This window comes from Lactuca saligna, chromosome 5, assembly GCF_052625555.1.
Source record: "Lactuca saligna cultivar CGN05327 chromosome 5, ASM5262555v1, whole genome shotgun sequence".
In the NCBI taxonomy this organism is placed as follows: Eukaryota; Viridiplantae; Streptophyta; class Magnoliopsida; order Asterales; family Asteraceae; genus Lactuca; species Lactuca saligna.
In genome coordinates this window covers 171,213,678-171,233,633 of record NC_136421.1, presented here as the reverse complement: position 1 = coordinate 171,233,633, position 19,956 = coordinate 171,213,678, and the positions used below count along the sequence as shown (strand labels likewise).

Genomic DNA, 19,956 nt, shown 5'->3' with positions numbered 1-19,956 from the left:
GTACTCCCAAATCCCCAATTTGATAAGACTCAGAAAATTCAGAAAGAAAGAAAGAGAATAAGAGTGTATAATTTCATGAGTACCAGAAATAGAGATCAAAACTAACTTTTAGATCCTTGTCTAAAAACTGTCATATGGCAGTTTAAAACTATCACAAAACCACCAAAACGGTCATAAAAACGAGTATTTTGAATAAGAGTCAAAATGAGTCAATTCTCTAAAAATTTGGATTTTTAATTCATTATCACTATCAAATCACAGTATTTGGGTGGTACTCCCAAATCCCCAATTTGATAAGACTCTGAAAATTCAGAGAGAAAGAAAGAGAATGAGAGTGTATAATTTCGTGAGTACCAGAAAAAGAGACCAAAACTAACTTTTAGATCATTGTCTAAAAAACTATCATATGCAGTTTAAAACTGTCACAAAACCACCAAACTGGTCATAAAAATGGGTATTTTGAATAAAAGTCAAAATGGGTCAATTCTCTAAAAAAAGGGCTCTACCTATTGGACCCCACTCCTAGGGGCGCTATCCCCGGACCTCCGTTCGTTCAGGGGTTTCACCTCTAAATGACACTGTACTTTGATACTCGATCAAATTTAAACAAGTATTTACTCCACACATTCCTTGTTTAATATTTATCAATATCACTTTTGGTCAACAAAGTAATCCCATTACACTTAAATAACATTGATGATAACAAAATCACCAACACAAACTTCATGAAGGATTCTTGTAGTTCGCCGTTATTGTATAGAAATAACATGTTATGCCGGCATTAGTTTGAGGTGGGCACATAACTTGTTTAAGTGCCTTGATGATGCATATGATTTTTCAACATGGAGTTTCCATTGTTTTTTTAAGAAAATCTTACTACATCTTTTGGGTACAATTTTTCAATTTGGTGTATCGATTGTTTTTAAAAAAACTTACATCTTTTGCATCCACCCTTTTCCCGTGAGTAATCAATTGAAATGTATCAAAGCTGTCCCAAATTTTAGGTCTTGAGAATTCTCAAGTACAGATATGACATCTTTATTGATATAAAATTTTGTTCCTCCATGGACGAATGACTTTTATCAGAATTGAATAAAGAAGTGAAGAATCGAGATTGTGATAATTCAAAAATAACGAAGATTATGATAATAGATATCATTTTGACTGTTGTAACTTGTAAAATCAATACATTCAACATACATTTACGCTAGGTCTAGAGAGGTAATATGGCCATTTTGGGGTAAAAATAGTTATAAACAAGTATATAGTCGTTGGGTATACAAAAATATAATTTTCTTTTGCACTGGTTATAAAGAAACGAGATATAAACACAATAAAAACACGTTCTATCCATTTTTCTTAAACCTATTATAAATAAGTCACTTGGATTTATCCCATTGGGTTACACTTTACCAATTTTTTTCAGTTTGCATATAGGTTGGATATCAGTCTTTTTACAAATCCAGTTTGGATATACACCTCTACCACTTCAATGTTGGAACTTTGTTAAATGGAAAACACTCTCTTTGGGACTTGTCCCACATTGGAAGAAAGAGGAAACTTATACTCCCTTAAAAAGCCTCCTACTAGTTGTTTACTAATTAGATCAAAGGCTTGGACTAGAGGGATTGGGTTGGATTTGGTGATTGGGCTAGTCAAATTGGTCTTGAAAGCTTATATTATATATATATATATATATATATATATATATATATATATATATAATGGTCAAAGACTGGCCTTGGGCCTTGGAGCTCTTGGGGTCTCATTGACTAGTTACAATATTTTATATATATATATATATATATATATATATATATATATATATATATATATATATATATATATATATATATATATATATATATAAATTCCGATTTTGACTTTTATTATATATTAAAAATCTGTTAAATTCGTTTTAACTGTTTTGACAGATATTTTCGGTTAGCAGTTTTGGAGGGAAAAAACCTGTCAATCTATATGTATAAATAGATCACCAAAGACCAGATTTCGGGTTCAGAAAAATTGCATACAGATTCCTCTAATAATTTCGTACTCCAAATACAATGAAGGGAACATAGAGAATTTCGTCAGAATCAAGAGAAGTTCTTGGTTGATTGTTGTATCCTCTAGACAGATCCCTACCAGGGAAATTTCTGTCTTAGGACACTGCAATTTGCAGGCTTCAATCTACATAATTTCGTTTTTTGTGTTTCTGTTGTAAGCATAAACCATCAAGTATGTTTTCTGTAAACTGATTCTTGTATATTTCATATATATATTTCAATTTTTTTTGTTTTATTTCTGTTAATTTTGTTGATTGTATACTTCTGTCATAACAATCTAAGACAGAAATCAAAGAGTGAACAATGAATCAAAATTCCATCATCAAAACACATGTGGAAAAGCCTGAGAAATTCAAAGGCTCAGATTTCCGGAGATGGCAACAGAAGATGTTATTTTATCTAACAACTCTTCATATTTCCAATGTTATCACTGATGATGCTCCCTCTCCTCCTACTGGTGTAACCACTGTAGAAGGAACAACACCACCCACTGCACCCCAATTGGCAGAACATCAAAGGGCTGTGGAAACTTGGAACACAAATGAATATAATTGCATAAATTATATTCTAAATGCCCTGGATGATTCCCTCTATGATATCTGCTCTACCATCACTACTGCAAGAGATATATGGGAATCACTGAAAAAAAAAAAAATACAAAACAGAAGTGGCATGTTCCAAGAAATTCGTGATTGGAAAGTTCATGAATTTCAAAATGGTGGATACCAAATCTGTCCTCAAATAGGTGGAGGAAATTCAAGTCATTTCACATGATCTTGAAGTTGAAGGTATGTGTATAAACTCTAACTTTCTTGTTGGTTCAATCATTGAAAAACTTCCTCCTTCTTGGAAGAATTTCAAACTATATCTTAAACACTTAACTGATGACATGAGTTTTGAGCAACTTGTGTTGAGAATTCGTGCGGAAGAAGATAACAGATTGAATGAGAAGGCAGATGCAAATTCCTTGGAACCAAGTGCAAACTTTGTTGGAGAAGCAAGTAGTTCAAGGACAAAGCACAACAACAAGAAAGGGAAGCAAGGCTCCAAAAACTCTTCCAAAGATGGCAAAAACCATGGCCCAAACAAGAAGAATTTCAAGAAGAATTCTGGTCCATGCTATGTTTGTGGCAAAACTGGACACAAGGCCAAAGATTGCAGATTCAGGAGGGGTCAAGGAGGAAATAATGGAGGAAACAATGGAGGGAACAATGGAGGGAACAATGAAAACAATGGTGGCAATTCTGGTGGAGGAAATTTTGGTCAAGCCAACATGATTGAATCACCAAATCAATTTGTTGTTGTGATTCAAACCAACATGGTTAGCAATTATGTGGATTGGTGGATTGATACTGGAGCCACAAGGCACATTTGCAACTCCCGAACCATGTTTTCTACATACCAAAAAGTCTCGGATTCTGAACCAATGTTTATGGGGAATGGCTCTACTGCAAAAGTTGAAGGAAAGGGAAAAGTGAAACTACAACTGACTTCTGAAAAAGAACTTGTTTTATACGATGTCTTGCATGTTCCTGAAATTACTAAGAATTTGATTTTTGGTCCTATTCTTAGTAACAAAGGTTTCAAACTTGTGTTTGAATATGATAAGTTTGTTCTCACCAAGGGTGGGATGTATGTTGGAAAGGGATACCTTAGTGAGGGTCTCTTCAAAGTCAGTGTCTTACCTTTGTACTATGGTGTTGAAAGACCAAACAATGATGTAACCAATATTAATGCTAATGCAATAATGGGCACTAATAGCCCTTCTTCTATGTATATGCATGATCCTTCAATTTTGTGGCATTCTCGTTTGGGACATGTTAATTTTCGTTCTATTCAAAGAATGGCAAAACTTGGCATGTTACCAAAATGTTCATTAGATAAAAACATAAAATGTGAGGTTTGTGTAGAATCAAAATTTTCACAACATCCTCATAAATCAGTTGAAAAATCTAATGAAATACTTGGCTTAATCCACTCTAATTTATGTGATTTTAGAGCAACACCTACAAAAGTATGAAAGAATTATAATATATCTTTTATTGATGATTGTAGTAAGTATTGTTATATTTATTTGTTAAATACCAAAGATGAAGCCTTGAATTATTTTAAGAATTACAAGGCTGAAGTTGAAAATCAACTTGACAGAAAGATCAAAATTATAAGGTCTGATCGAGGAGGAGAATATGAATCTAAAGACTTTGCTGAATTTTGTTCTTTAAATGGTATTATACATCAAACAACTACTCCATATACTCCTGAACAAAATGGAGTGGCAGAAAGAAAGAATAGAACATTGAAAAACATGATTAATTCAATGTTTATTACTTCTGGAGCACTACATAATCTGTGGGGAGAAGCATGTCTTGCAGCAAATACAATACTTAATAGAATTCCTCATAAAAAGAGTGATAAATCACCCTATCATCTGTGGAAAGGGAGGTTACCCTCTTACAAAAGGATGAAAGTATGGGGTTGCCTTGCTAAGGTACAAGTACCTCTTCCTAAGAGGACTAAACTTCGACCAAAAACCATAGATTGCATCTATCTTGGCCCTGCCATGAATAGTGCAGCATACAGGTTTCTTGTGTATAAATCACATGTTGATGAGATCCATAACCAAAACCATCATGGAATCAGTAGAGGCTGAATTCTTTGAAAATATTTTTCCTTTTAAGGATAAAGGGAAAGAGGTTACCTGCTCTAGGAAAAGACCTCTAGATGATGGACTGAATGATACAATTCCAGACAAAAGTTTACAATCAAATGAAGAGAATTCTTCAAAGGTTCAAGAAGAGAACTTAAAACCTAGAAGAAGTAAACGGGGCAAAATAGCCAAAGATTTTGGACCTGATTAATATATATATATATATATATATATATATATATATATATATATTAATTCCGATTTTGACTTTTATTATATATTAAAAATCTGTTAAATTCGTTTTAACTGTCTTGATAGTTATTTTCGGTTAGCAATTTTGGAGGGAAAAAACCTATCAATCTATATGTATAAATAGATCACCAAAGACCAGATTTTGGGTTCAGAAAAATTGCATACAGATTCTTTTAATAATTTCGTACTCCAAATACAATGAAGGGAACATAGAGAATTTCGTCAAAATCAAGAGAAGTTCTTGGTTGATTGTTGTATCCTCTAGACAGATCCCTACCAAGGAAATTTCTGTCTTAGGACACTGCAATTTGCAAGCCTCAATCTACATAATTTCATTTTTTGTGTTTCTGTTGTAAGCATAAACCATCAAGTATGTTTTCTGTAAACTGATTCTTGTATATATATGTAGATCCGGTAAGAAAATTTTTTTGGTAGAAAGGTAAGAAGTTTTTTTTTCTACATATTTTTTTGACGAACAAAATAAATGAATCACTAGATGATTCATTTGTAAGATGATTCAGAAGAAAAAAATCCCCAAAAAAACATCTTTATGATTCATTTTTAAGTAAATTAAGAAAAAAATTCATTTTATGATAATTTTAGTGAATAACAACAAAACCGTTGTATAAATGAATCATCGAGATGTTTTTTTGAGAATTTTTTTCTTGTGAATCATCTTACAAATGATTCATTTTGTTTGTTCGCGAAAAAAATATGTAGAAAAAAAATTTCTTACCTTCCTACAAAAAAAATCCTTCTTATTTGATCTTGACTTTATATATATATATATATATATATATATATATATATATATATATATATATATATATATATATATTTCAATTTTGTTTGTTTTATTTCTGTTAATCTTGTTGATTGTATACTTCTATCATAACATTCAACACACTTCTAATCCATATATACTAATACTAAAAGACTAATATATGAAATCTATTATCGAATTGGGCTTGGCCCACTTATCTAACGGTCATTCACGTAAACTCGTACAAAAACGGTCTTAGAAAACGTCCAAAATCGTACTTACAATGTTCCAATATTTGTAGACTTGTATCATTTGTTTGTTTGTTTTTTTTTTTGGTGTGTATTTTTATTATTGTTCTAGTTCTACTACCACATCATGGTACTGAGCAGAACAAGTATTAGAAGAGTCTAAATTTTACACCCATCACCACTAAATATTGCATGTAACGGTTTCCACTCTTTAACTGTAAACCGAATATCTCATTTAGTTGACGAAAATTACCAGGTAAGGTCACATCTTTTCGTCCAAAATCCAAAGCAATATTTGTACCATTAAAAAATCCCTCCACTATCCCTTTCCCCCTCTAACCACATCTGAGTATCTTAAGCATTGCACACCCTCATACATATATCAAAAATAAAAACTAAATTACACAATGTGTTTTAGTATTTAAAGTACAACTATCTAATAACTACTTTTTTGTACATTTTTGTACGAAATATATATTGAAATCAAATGATAAAAGAAATCCACATCACCTGTCGCTTCTACATGCTTAAAATCTTAGGAAGGGCACAAGCAAGTACTCTACACCATGTAACTGCATAAAAGAATGATGCCAATGATGTGTTAAATGTCACGAAGTGGATTTTTTATATTATATGAAGAAGTTAAGTTAACTTCAAAAATGTTAAAAGTAACTACCTTCCAAATAAACATGTACAATGATTCAATGGCTGCATTGTTTTTGAGATCAACCAAGTTTGCTTTTCTCCAAAGTATAAAACCAATAATGCTATGACTGATTACCTATTAACAACAATTATATAATATAAGTTTTTCATGGGTCCATATGCACCAACTTAATTTGATGAATATTACAAAACATGTAACTTTTAATACATGGCGCATTAGATGTAACAGTGTAGGTCTACAAAAGATATTCTATTAGTTCGTTTTAATTAAAATTTAGTATTGACTAATAATAGTTATTATATTTTTATAATCCTTATTTTCGATATTAACATTTTCTCTCTAGTTTTCATTTAAAAATAACAACTCAAATATCAAATAGATGAACAAAAATACTAAATTAGAAAAAAAATTCGCTCACATTTTATCTTCAATACTGTGCACTAAGATGCGATTTAGATATATTTATTTTGATATGAAGGTTTATTTATTAGTATTTTTTTTAAAATCTTTTTTTACTTGTATGATATAAAACCGGAACCAAATTCAACTTGTTTGTATGGTTTTCTTTGAAGTTCTCGTCCCACCCGTGTTCCGCTTAGAGGCACAATATATATAATTATACAAATTAAGGTAAACACTAACTACAATTAAAAAAGATAATAAAAGAAATTATGTTACCATTATCAATCGGATCCAAAAACGGGTTGATGATAACCCTATTAATATAGCCACACCATATGCCATTTCAAGGAGCCCTATACAAAGCCAAAACACCTGCCAAAATATTTTCACTTGTTATTTAGTTTCAACAAATTGAAGACACATGTCGAGTCCAATAGCTTATGATCATTAATATACATAGTTTGGAGCATACCGGTTTTATACCCATTTGTGATGCCAACGAGTTAACGCCATTTATCTTATCTCCTTTGACATCTGGAATGTCCTACATTTGGCAATTTCATATACAAATGTTGTATGAAAATCAAAATTATGTGTTCTTGTTATTTGTATTTCATTATATTGCCAGAAAGGTTTTGTACCTTAAATAGTGAAGCAACGACCGCATAGATGCTCATGATTCCAGATACGAAAATGACATGCTTCGAAAGTAATAGTGGCCTTCCAAGTATGTATTTCTGTAACAATCATCACGTTAAAATATATGTCTGTTAGATTTTCAAAAGACAAACAAACAATTATATATGCCAAGAGAAAAACATTTACACGATTCACATGAGTAGGATAATTGTGCTACATCCAATAACGAATTATTGAGTGTGCTAATTTTGTAATAATGTTATTTATATATATGAACACACAACAATTTATGCAAAAAACAAATCATTATTATGCATGACAAAAAACTATTGTACAATAAAGTCACAGTAATAAAATTTCAGTCAAATCTAAGATAAATAGTGAACCTGTGCGTGCAAGTGGAATACAATAGGAATGATTGCTCCTTGAACTATCCAAACACAAAATGTAGCAAGTGCGGGAATCCTCTTCCATCGTAGTAATGGTAGCTACAAGTATACAACACAAAAGTTAAGGTTGACAAATTTAGATGTTCAATTGTATTTGAAATGCATAGATAAAGAGAGACTCACATTAACTGAATATGCAGTTCCAAATGCATACCATAAGAAGAGACCCAACTTTAACGGCCAAGATTTAATACACCATCCAAGGAAAAAACCCTAATAAGCATAGTACAAACACCGTTGTTTAACAACTAAGATTTTGATACTTATACCCCACTTTTAATTAAAATTGGTTTAATTGTATATATACCAAAATAGCGTATAATGAGGTGAGTTGGATGGCAGTGTTAACTGAAAGCTCCCCCGATGGCAATGGCAAATGTGGCTTGTTAATTTTGTCAATTTCAATATCTGAGAGTTGATTTAAGCCTGCAACATACGAGTTGGCCAATGCGCCTCCGATGACTGCCTGAAATCAATTTGAAATAAATCGATATTAAGTTAAATTTAAGTTTAAAAGGAATTGATCTATTTTTTTTGTTTTACAAAATTAGTGTAATGATGGAAGAAGCGAACCTGGGTTAGTCCAACGAAAAATAATGGAGTAAAATCTGAAAGCTTCTGGATGGCAAGCAAAGAAACTGAGACGATAGACAATGCCTGATCAATAAAATAGTTTAGTTTTCATATTCTCTATTCCAAATAATGATTTAAGCTATTGGGATTATAGGATCAAGCAGTATGCTTAATTTCTTGTGAGGCTTAAATATAGTGCACAAAAAATGGGTTTTGCAATAGTGGAAGAATAGAGGAAAACATGAGACACAAGATAAGGGTAAAGGAGATACTATGAAAGGAAAACATGAGACACAAGATAAGGGTAAAGGAGATACTATGAAAGGACACTATTACTTCTTGAAAGCTGATAAAAGCGTACAAAAAAATATTAAAGGAAAATATACAATCTACTTTTTACAAAGTTGTGAAATTACATTATTTAAATAGCTCAAAGTGTCTAATAGTTTAACAATAAACTACTGAACATAATATGTTATACTTTCACAAATCTAATGGAGAGTGGGGTGTCATACCCCTACAGGAAAGATATGGAGATCAATGTTGTAGACAACTTTTAATAAAAAAGATGTCATGGACTCATGGTATGGTTTAATATCACATTCCCCCCTTTAAAACGGGCTGAACTTGGTTTCATATACGTTGATCATGTTTTGCAGTTTACCGTGCTTCATGTATGTCAATGCTTTTATAAAGATGTGTGCTCAGTGATCCTTTGAATTAACATAGTCGAGTATAATTTGTCCATGTTCAACGCACTCCCATATGAAGTGGAAACAAATGTCAATATGTTTGCTTCGACCATGAAACACTATTTTTCATCATGGAAATTACCGACTTGTTATCGATATACAAAGTGATTGGCATGCTATGACGTTCCATAAGCTTATTCATGAGATTCCCAAGCAAAATGGCTTGTCATGCCGTCATCATGGCTGCCATGAACTCAACTTTGCATATAGGCAAGGCAACAAGCTTTTGGTTTTGAGATTGCTAGGTGACTGCATTCCTTCCAAGATAGAAAATCATCCCACTTGTATTTTTGTTACTAAAAACATCACCTCTAAGATCACTATCGCTAAACCCATCCAAATATTTGTTTTTTCACGACCATTTCCATAACTGAATACATAGTTAATGGTTCCTTCTACACACCACGATGTACGCTTTACTATGACATGCAATGTGGTTGGTTCCTTCATAAAATTACTGTAATTCCAACCACAGATGATAAGTACGATCTAGTGTGAGTCAAGTACCTCAAACAACCCACAATTCGTTTATATGTTGGATCAATTTTTTGACCAACTTCATCCTTCTTGACATTTAACTATGGTTTGATTGATGAGGTTGTTAGGTTGCATTTTAGCAACACCAATTGCATCAAAATCTTTGTTTAATAAATAGGTTATCTACACCTGATCCCATATCAGCTGGGAAGGTAAACTATGCATTCTGTAAAAGGGTGTGAATACATTCTCTATCACAACACATTTTAAAGCCGTGAGGACAACATATCTCATACGAACTCAGCAGTAAAGTGTGCATGGGCGAGAGCAATCCAGGGATGGGTGACCCCTTGGGAAGTTTGGTGGAAGTCCAAAGCGGATAATGTTTTGATACATGCCAGATGGGGATGTTACAGATGATATCAAATCCAGGGCACGGGTCAATGTGTTCAATGGGTTCATTGAAACCTGTAACAAGGGGTGAAGACGGGCACATTACCTGCACCTGATCCCACATCGGCTGGGATAGAGAACTAAGCATTCCTTAAAAGAGCGTGGATACCATCTCTATCACAATGCGTTTAAATATGTGAGGGCAACAGATCCCATAAGAACTTTATAGTTAAGCATGCTTGGGCGAGAGTAATCCAGGGATGGATGACCCCCTAGGAAGTTTTCGTGTTGGGAGGCCAAAGCGGACAATATTGTGATACGTGCTACATAAGGATGTTAGACATTAAGACCTTATTATGCGTTTTGTTATAGGGTGCGTACGTCGGGCATAATGCCCAGTACACTGCGTCTACCACACCTTAGCCGCAATCTATTCCCGTATCGGTTGAGTACACGGGGTGTACGATTGGGTTCCAACTTTTGGTCATTTTGGGCCTTGAATCGTTGGGCCTTTCTTGTTAGGCTTCGACCATAGACTTTCAAGGTAGTGGGTCAATTTTGGATTTAGGCCTAAGTTGGACTTTGGATAATCTTTGGGTTTGGGCCTAGGATTTTGTTTGGGTTTATATGAAAAGAATAAATTGGCCCTTTTACCTTAAATATAGGACAAATAAATTAGAGTTGCAGCTATGGGTTATGTCCTAATTATTAATCGGGGCTTTATTTGCTTACTCAGAGTGGGGATTTTTCCAGTCCAACAACCCGACCATTTATTTGGTTTTTCAATTGTTGAGGTGAGTTTCCTCATTAGATATATGGTTCGAAGGCACCAATGCCAACCCATTTCTTGTTTGTAGATTTCTAGTTGTCTTGTAATGATTACATGAAAGAAAAGGATCTGGCCCCTGACATTTGTATGAATGACCAGGATTTGGCCCCTGGTAGTTATATGAAAGACAATGATCTGTCCCTTGGCACTTGTATGCAAGACCGAGATTTAGCACTCGACACTGAATAGAAAGACCATGGTTTAGCCATGACAAGAAATGATTATATGACTACGATTTGGCTCATAGCAATTATTTTCTTTTATGTGTGGTATGTGGTACTTTGGGGGAACTCACTAAGCTTTATGCTTACAGTTTATGTTTACGGGTTCGAGTACTTCAAGTTTAAAAAGTAAGGGCCCGACGTGATGGCACAACATCCTCCCTTCATGATTTCTACATTTGATATATTTGTACTCTGATGTTTTCGATATTATAATTGGGTGTTGATTCTAAACAATTAGTGAATAATTTGATAAGATTTTAAAAGAAAATTTTTAATACTCTTTTTGGGTCGTTACAACTTGGTATGATAGACTTGGTTTGAGGAATTCAGGCACACTTTCGGGTGTATTAGAACTCAAAGTGAGGAAATGATAGCTTTTCTAAATAATAATGAAGTTAAACTTTTAAAAAGTATTTTTATTAAGAAGGGGTATGATGCGTGCGGTCAGCCGAGCTCGAGTAAGTGGTTCCCAAATTACCCATACCTATGTATTATGAGAAGTATGCTTGATATGAGAATCGCATGCTAGATTAGGGCTAAGGATATGTTCAAGGATCATATGACAAAATTGCTTGATTTGCGTGATGCGTTATAGCCTAGCGGAACTAGATGTTATGTATTACTTGGAATTGATATCAACTCAGTTAATTGCTAATTGTATGCTTTCAAATTTGTATACGATTAGGATTCTATAGCTCTAAAAGATCAATTTGGCCTGATTTCCTATTCCTTGTTTGGTTGTGGACTTAGGGTAGAATCCTCATTTGACAGTCTATGTGATCCTATTTTGTGTATAACTTGCATGCATAAGGCAACCATCGATGTTGATTGAGGTTCTTGGTATTGCGAGTGGTGGGAGTTAAGAATTCCTAGGAGAGTCTAGGATATATATGTTGTATGGCATATGATGAGTTGATGGTTTTAGTGTGGTGACTTGGCAAAATCAGGACTGACCTTGAGGAATGTACGGGTATGTGTGAAAGGTAGTATTGGGCCTGCACTGATAGAAACACATGACCTGTATCTGAGATGAGTGTGGACCTAGAAACTCTAACGAGGCCATGTAGAGGAATCCCCTCGTGTCCTTTGCTAATTGTTTATATGTTGTGTTTCAGTTTGGATGATAGTGATAACTACTCGAGGAGGTTCAGGTTCGAATTCTGGTTCAGGGTTGCCTTAGTTGCTGAGCCAATTGATGAAAGGTTATGCAAGTTTATTTCGGCCGAGGTTACTCGCGGTATCTTGGATGCTACCCCTGTGTTGTTCGGTACCATCAAGGAGAGGATTATGGAGTTCATGGATGAGAGGCTTATGTCTTTTCGAGCCGAGATTTCTGCGGGTCAGGTTGGAGCTCAAACTCCCTCATTTTGGGAGTTCAAGGCTTGTGGAGCTTCTGAGTTCTTTGGGGTTAAGTATTCCATCCCAAGTCATTGCTGGATCGTTGACATGAAGAATGGTCAGCGAATGAGCCTTTTCCCCGAGAGGTGCAAATGTGGGATTTACATCCTGTCCACTAAGGGACAGAGCGGGAGACTAGTGGGAGGAGGTTTCCTGAGCTGTAGGATCAGCAACAGTGGCAGTGATAATCTGGAAGGATATTTTTTCCAATGATTCTAGAGGGAGTTTGCACTAGCTATCGAGGTGTAGCAACTGGTGAGGGAGTTCTAGGACCTTCACCAAACTACTGAGACCGTGGTGGAGATTACTATTAAATTTAGGCAGATGGATTTTTTAGTACCATAATACGCCGTAGATGAGGAGATGAGGAAGATGGCATACCATAACATGCTGAGGGTGGATATCAGGGCGTTCGTGAGCTTTTCGAAGTGCATGACCCTAAATGATATGATCGAGAAGGCCTGCAAGTTGGAGATTGAGTTGGAGCTCTGGTTGAAGCGACAACCATAATAGGTACATACATCAGTGGGCAAGCTAAGAGGCCCAAGACCTCTGATACTCACACCAAAGGCCAGCAGCATCGTGGCCGTTACGGAAAGTGTGACAAGACGAACAGTAGGGCTTACTAATCCATGGGTTCAGGATGTTTTATTTATGGCTAGTCGGGCCATGTGAGTAGGGATTGCCCTAGGAGGGCTCTGATTTTCTTCCATTGCAATCAGACCGGCGATAAAAAGGTTGGTTGCCCGATATTTTCCAGAGGAGTACTGGTAACATCTGTGGTAGAAAGCATGGCATTTCAGCTGACCATTAATGAGGCCTGTTCAGCGCTAGATGTGGTTACCGGTATGTGTCTTATCTCTATCTCTTATTGCTTTCGTTGTTTATGCTTATGATTATTTGGATCTTGTATAGGTACCTTTATAGTTAACGGTTTGATGGATAATGTTCTATTTTATTCTACGGCTACCCGATCCTTTGTATTTCTTGCACTTAGCAAGAAGTTTTGCAATGCTCCCAGGACCATGGATTACCTACTAGAGGTTGAGATTGCGGATGACCATACTGTGAGTGCTTCGAGGTTCTTCCGTGGGTGTGTCTTGAATCTGTTTAGTGAGAGACTTTCTATTGATTTGGCGCCGATTCCCTTGGGAAGATTAAAGGTTATCATCCGGATGAATTGGTTCGGCCCCAGTGGGTCCATGATTGATTATGAGCAGCAGATGGTGAGAGTTCGAACCTAAAGTAGGGGAGAACTGGTTATTCTTGGCGAGAGAGCTTCACATGTGCTAACTCCATATTCAACTGAGAGAGCCAGGAGATATTCGCAACATGGTTGTTCTAGGTTCATAGCTTATGTTGCAGACACTCGAGTTGAGGACACGATAGAACTGAGTAGGGTGGCTATTCCCCGATGTGTTTCCTGAGGATTTACCAAGAGTGACTCCCAAGAGGCAAGTTGGGTTTCGGATTGATTCGGTACCTGGTGTGACTCTGATAGCCAAGACACCATATCGTTTGGCACCACCTAAGATGCATGATTTGTTTACATAGCTTCAGGAACTGTTAGACAAAGGTTTTATCCGTCCGATCAGTTCTCCGTGGGGGAGCACTGATTCTATTTGTGAAAAAGAAGGATGGTTCACACAAAATGTGCATTGATTACTAGTAGTTGAATAAGCTAATGGTGAAGATCCGTGACCCACTCCCAAGGATTGAAATTTTTTGACCCACTTTAGGGTGCATCTTGGTTCTCCATGATTGATTTGCGGCTAGGGTACCATTAGATGAGGGTCAGGGAGGATAATGTGCAAAAGATAGCCTTCGAGACTCGTTATGGTCATTAAGAGTTTGTAGTGATGCCCTTCGGGCTTACTAATGCATCAACAACATTCATGGATCTCATGCACCAGGTCTGTAGGCCGATGCTGGATCGATCTATGATTGTATTCATTAATTATGTTATGGTCTACTCCAAGAACAAGGAGCAACATGAGGAACATCTGAGAGAGGTATTTGAGATGCTCAGGAGTGAGAGGCTTTATGGTAAGTTCTCCAAGTGTGATTTTTGGTTGTGCGATGTGCAATTTTTGGGGCACATCATCAACCAGAAGAGTATATTGGTCGATCTGGCCAATATCGAGGCCATGAGGCGATGGGTGGTTCCGAGGACTGCATCTGAGATTCAGAGTTTCTTAGGTCTCGCAGGGGTATCATCGGAGTTTTATCCAGGATTTCTCTAAGATTGCAATGCCTATGAACCGTTTGACAAAGAAGAATGTAACTTTTTGATGGGGGCTTGACCAATAGTTGACTTTTGAGACTCCAAGGCAGAGATTGTGTGAGGCCATATAACATTAATTTTCTTTTATGTGTAGTATGTGGTACTTCATGGGAACTCACTAAGCTTTATACTTATAGTTTATGTTTATGGTTTCAGGTACTTCCAGTTCAAAAGGGAAGGGCCTGATGTGATGGTACAAAATCATCCCCTCATGATTTTCGCATTTGATATATTTTACTCTGATGTTTTGGATATTATAGTTAGGTGTTAAGTCTAAACAATTAATGAATGATTTGATAAGCTTTTAAAAAAAAATTTATTACTATTTTTGGGTTGTTACAATAATAAACCTAAGTTACTCATTATATATATATATATATATATATATATATATATATATATATATATATATATATATATATATATATATATATATATATATATATATTCATTTGTTCCTTGAATTCATTAATGTATTTAGTGTTTGATTCAGTAATGATTAAGTCATCAACATAGACACCAAAAATAAGAACTTTTCTATTAGAGGTTCTTTTTGTAAGCCGTCAGGTCTTGTGATCATTTCAAAAAACCGTTCCCTTTTAAGATTTTATTAAAGCGAATGTTCCATGCTTGGAGAGCCTATTGGAGAACATAAAGAACTTTGAAGAGTTTGAACACCATGTGATTTTGTACATTATCAACATATCCTTTCAGTTGAGTTACATAAGCCTCCTCCTATAGATCTCTATTAAGAAAATCCGACTTGAGATTAGGATGGTGGACAACTCACCAACATTGATCCATTGAGGCAAAAATGAGCCTCATAGTGTCAAGTCATGATACAAGTGTAAAAGCTTCATCAAATTCGACTCCTTGCTTTTGTACAAAACATTTTTCAATTAGTCGAACTATGTGTTTTATCACTTTTCCCGAGTGGTCTTTCTTCACTTAAAGACCCATATCAAGCATATTGTTTTGTGTCTAGGTGGAAAATTGGTAATTCGATAACTCTTGTTTATATCAATTTCACCCAACTCTAATAGAACGACCTCCCTCTAATGTTTAGAGGTTATCGTCTCTTTAAAATTCAAGGGTTGATTAGTTGAAATCATCAATAATTCTCTTGATTCAAGGATCACATTCTCAACATAGATATCAAATAGGGATGAGAACCCCTTAGGCGTAACATCACTTGAAGGGATTTCTGTGTGGGTTGAGAATGAAGAAATCAAAGCTAAAAGGGGCATTTTGGGAATAGTCATATTGGACATGATTATTTTCGAGGTTGTTTCGATTTTCTAAGTTGACTCCGATTGTTAGGATGTTTCGGGTAATCTATTGGTTGTCCTAATGTTCCAGGTAGACTCATAGGCTGTTCGAATGTTTCAAATACTCTCATAGGCTATTAGGGTGGCCTTGGTTGACTCTGGTACTGTCTATTTTGATTATTCTAAAGGTTTTAGGAGCCGCATTCTCTTCCTCCTTATGTTTATACCAATTCCATCATTGTTTTTCATCAAAACAACCTAGCAACGAACCTGTAATTTTCAATTTTCCGGATCAAATAATCGATTTCCTTCTATTGATTGATAGATGTCATGATTTTCATAAATCTTATCAAGACAACTTGAAGATAAACTTCTTCACTACCATAATCTTCTCCATTTCTTCACCTAGATATTGAATACCGGTCACAGTAGAATTCAATCTTATCGAAAACTCATCTACTATCTCTCCGTCCTTCGGTCAGATGATATAAAATTCACTTCTCAAGGCTTGCAATTTAGCCTCCTTTACTCGATCAAATCCTATGTGCATTATCTTAAGCATTTCTCACACATCTTTAGTCGTGTCCTTCTTGGTTGACATAAGAACTATGTCACGCGGGATCTCTTAGTAAATGGCCACAAGAAGCGATCCGATATTTCCATTCCTCCACCTCTCATTTTGAATTGCATCCCGCACTCTTTTTGCTTGTAAATTCACTTGAATCTTTATAGCCCATACCAAATAGTTCAACTTCGTGCGCTGTCCTTCTTGGTTGACATAAGAACTATGTCCCACGGGATCTCTTAGTAAATGGCCACAAGAAGCGATCCGATCTTTCCATTCCTCCACCTTCCATTTTGAATTGCATCTCACACTCTTTGTGCTTGCAAATTCACTTGAATCTTTATAGCCTATACCAAATAGTTTAACTTCGTGCGCATCAAATACTGTAACGCAACACTACCATCCTTCCCGTTTCTTTGAGTACATTCACCTTCAAATGTAGGCATTTTGACATATATTTGGACATACGGTTAGTATAAGGACTTCGTTTTTCCTCTTGAAAGTTTCCTGTAACGAAAAGATTAGTAGCAAAACATGGTGGCTGAGGCTCGAGTTGGACTCATTCCCGCATTTATGCATTCAAGCTTATAAACCTTGTTGAGTTTGGTCTTTCTACCAATGTGGAACTCATTCCCACATTCACCTTTTCTTGCTAAATTTATTCTCAAATACCCTTATTTAAGTATTGATATCTCATTCACATATACTCTATTTTGGAGATATAATATATCGTTTCGAAGTCTTCGTGAAAGAGAACACAAACCCATTTAGAGTTAGTTATATATACAACATATGTATGTATTTATACATGTCAAAAGTTAGTAAAAATATAAATATTTATACTAAATTTTCCAACACATACAATAACTATAACTGCACTATGATACAATCTGTTGGAATTATAAGATTAAATTGTATTTTCTTTTGAGGCTGAAATATAGTGCACAAAAAATTGGTTTTGATGTTGAGGAAGAATAGAGGAAAAGAAGAAAGATAACATAAGGATAAAGGCCGGAGCTACTATGAAAGGAAACTATTACTTCTTGTAAGCACATAAAAAGGAAAAGATACAATCTAGTTCTTACAAAAATGTGAAACTACATTACTTAAATTGCCTAAAGATCCTAATAGTTTAATATTAAAATACTAAACATAATTCAACCCATAGTTGTATAAATCTAGGGAGAGTGGGGTGTCACCTCTAGAATGGAAGATGGAAGATATGACAGCAAGGTCTAGACAATTTTTTAATCAAAAAGTTCTCAAGCTATCGTTTAATATCACAGTGGCATTCAGAGTCAATGATGTTGATATGGATTGTTATTCCGAAAATATGTAGCTTAATATCATGTTGGCATGATTAGACACTACATGTTATATATTAAATTGAATAAAATCAAAATGCACATTAATTAAAGCTTTTTTGAAGATACAAATAGATTTAACCAATAACATTAGCTACATTATATACGGTGGCAAATAAAGAACACAAAAATGGAGCATGTGTGACACTTCTTATCACATATAACTAAGTATATTTTAACAAGAGTGATATATGCAAGGAAACCTTTGGCAGACTATTTATTTATTTATTTATTTTTGTCATCAAGAGTGTAATGACAAATATCATATTGAAAAATATTGAAATTGTATGTTTTGAGATGAAACCTCTTTGCGATCATTATCTGCGGTGACTTTTAATATTGTCGCTAATTATGCTGTAATGAAACTGATCACCATGGGGAGTGTTAGTAAGATTAGAAATCATACGTTTCCTAGAAGCGTGTAAACTTTTGAGTATCTGTAAATAACATCCCACGTAGCTCCAAGTGAATTGCCTTCAAATTGTGAACGGATGACATCAGAAACATGTGAGTCGTGAGAAAATTCAATGGTAGCATTTGCCAGAAATTTTTTTCTTCTTCTTTGATGCCCATGAAAGTCTGTAAAATACTTCATGACACTTTCAGGATAGTTCAGTTTACTTGGTAGATGATTCAGTCTTCCAAAACTGACAATAGAATGATTTAATCTAATGGTTTTCCACACTTGATCGATCCTTGAAGCTTCAACTGTTGCATGACCTAATAAAAGATGCAGAAATCAATGATGCCTTTAACTGCGGTATCTTTAGTGATTTATTAATCAACATGTATGAAATGCAGTGCATTTTAAATGAGTGATGATGACAAGATTATGTATGAAGTTATGTTTAAAAAGAAAGAGAATTTCTTACATGGCGAAAGTGCAGTGGACACCATTGGAGGTCGTAAAGAAGAAGAAGAAGGATTTAGAGCCGATCCAAATGGCATTAATTTCATTTTTGTTCCAAATAAATTAAACTCATGAGAAGACAAGAAGTGTATAACCAGTGCTGTTAAATATATGGGATCGAAGGAGTTGGTAGATATTCCTCATCACCTTGCATTTTTTTAATATTCCATTTCTCATATTTATTTATATTATTTATTGATTAATTAGTTACATATCTTGTTCTTTGATTTATTTTTTTATTTGTATTTTTTTGTTATGCCACCTTAAAAGCTAGTTTTTTTTTTCGATATATTTTTTTATATTGTTGTATTTGTTAAGTTAGAAAATATCTTATAAACTAGCTATTTAAAAAGGCATAAGGATTAAATGTTTGAAGAAGAAGCTTTTACAAAATTCTTTAAATATACTTATTCCTATATAAATTGAATTAAATTAATTAATTTAGAAGAATAAAATATTTTATATCGTAAACAAATTCCAATACATATTAAATTGTATATTACTATGCAACATTAATTATTCACCATTTCAAAAGTCACAAATTAATTTCTGATAATCATAAAAAAACGATTACATAGTATACATAAAATACATAAAATATGTGTGCAATGACTGTAATTTCATGGCTTAACGTTCGAATATTGACAAATTGATACAGAAGTACACAATATGCATTATATTTTTTTTCATATAAACTATATGATATTATTAATAGTATATGTAGAACGATAATTAATGTAAATTCAAGGCTTAATGTTCCGAATATTGAGTTATTGAAAAAGAAGT

The 19,956-nt window shown here is 34.5% G+C and overlaps 1 protein-coding gene across 1 annotated transcript; it reads right to left on the bottom strand.

Annotated features, from left to right (window-relative positions):
* Window positions 1–6,186: 6,186 nt before the first annotated feature.
* LOC144997307 (homogentisate phytyltransferase 1, chloroplastic-like) lies at window positions 6,187–19,258 on the bottom strand. The gene is made up of 11 exons (XM_078957174.1): window positions 19,133–19,258; window positions 18,667–18,980; window positions 8,707–8,790; window positions 8,441–8,599; window positions 8,257–8,346; window positions 8,071–8,172; window positions 7,687–7,782; window positions 7,518–7,589; window positions 7,322–7,417; window positions 6,653–6,757; window positions 6,187–6,548 (listed from the first exon to the last, which is right to left on the bottom strand). The coding sequence occupies exons 1-11, from the start codon at window positions 19,215–19,217 to the stop codon at window positions 6,504–6,506; spliced, it is 1,248 nt and encodes a 415-aa protein (XP_078813300.1). The 5' UTR covers window positions 19,218–19,258; the 3' UTR covers window positions 6,187–6,503.
* Window positions 19,259–19,956: the final 698 nt, after the last annotated feature.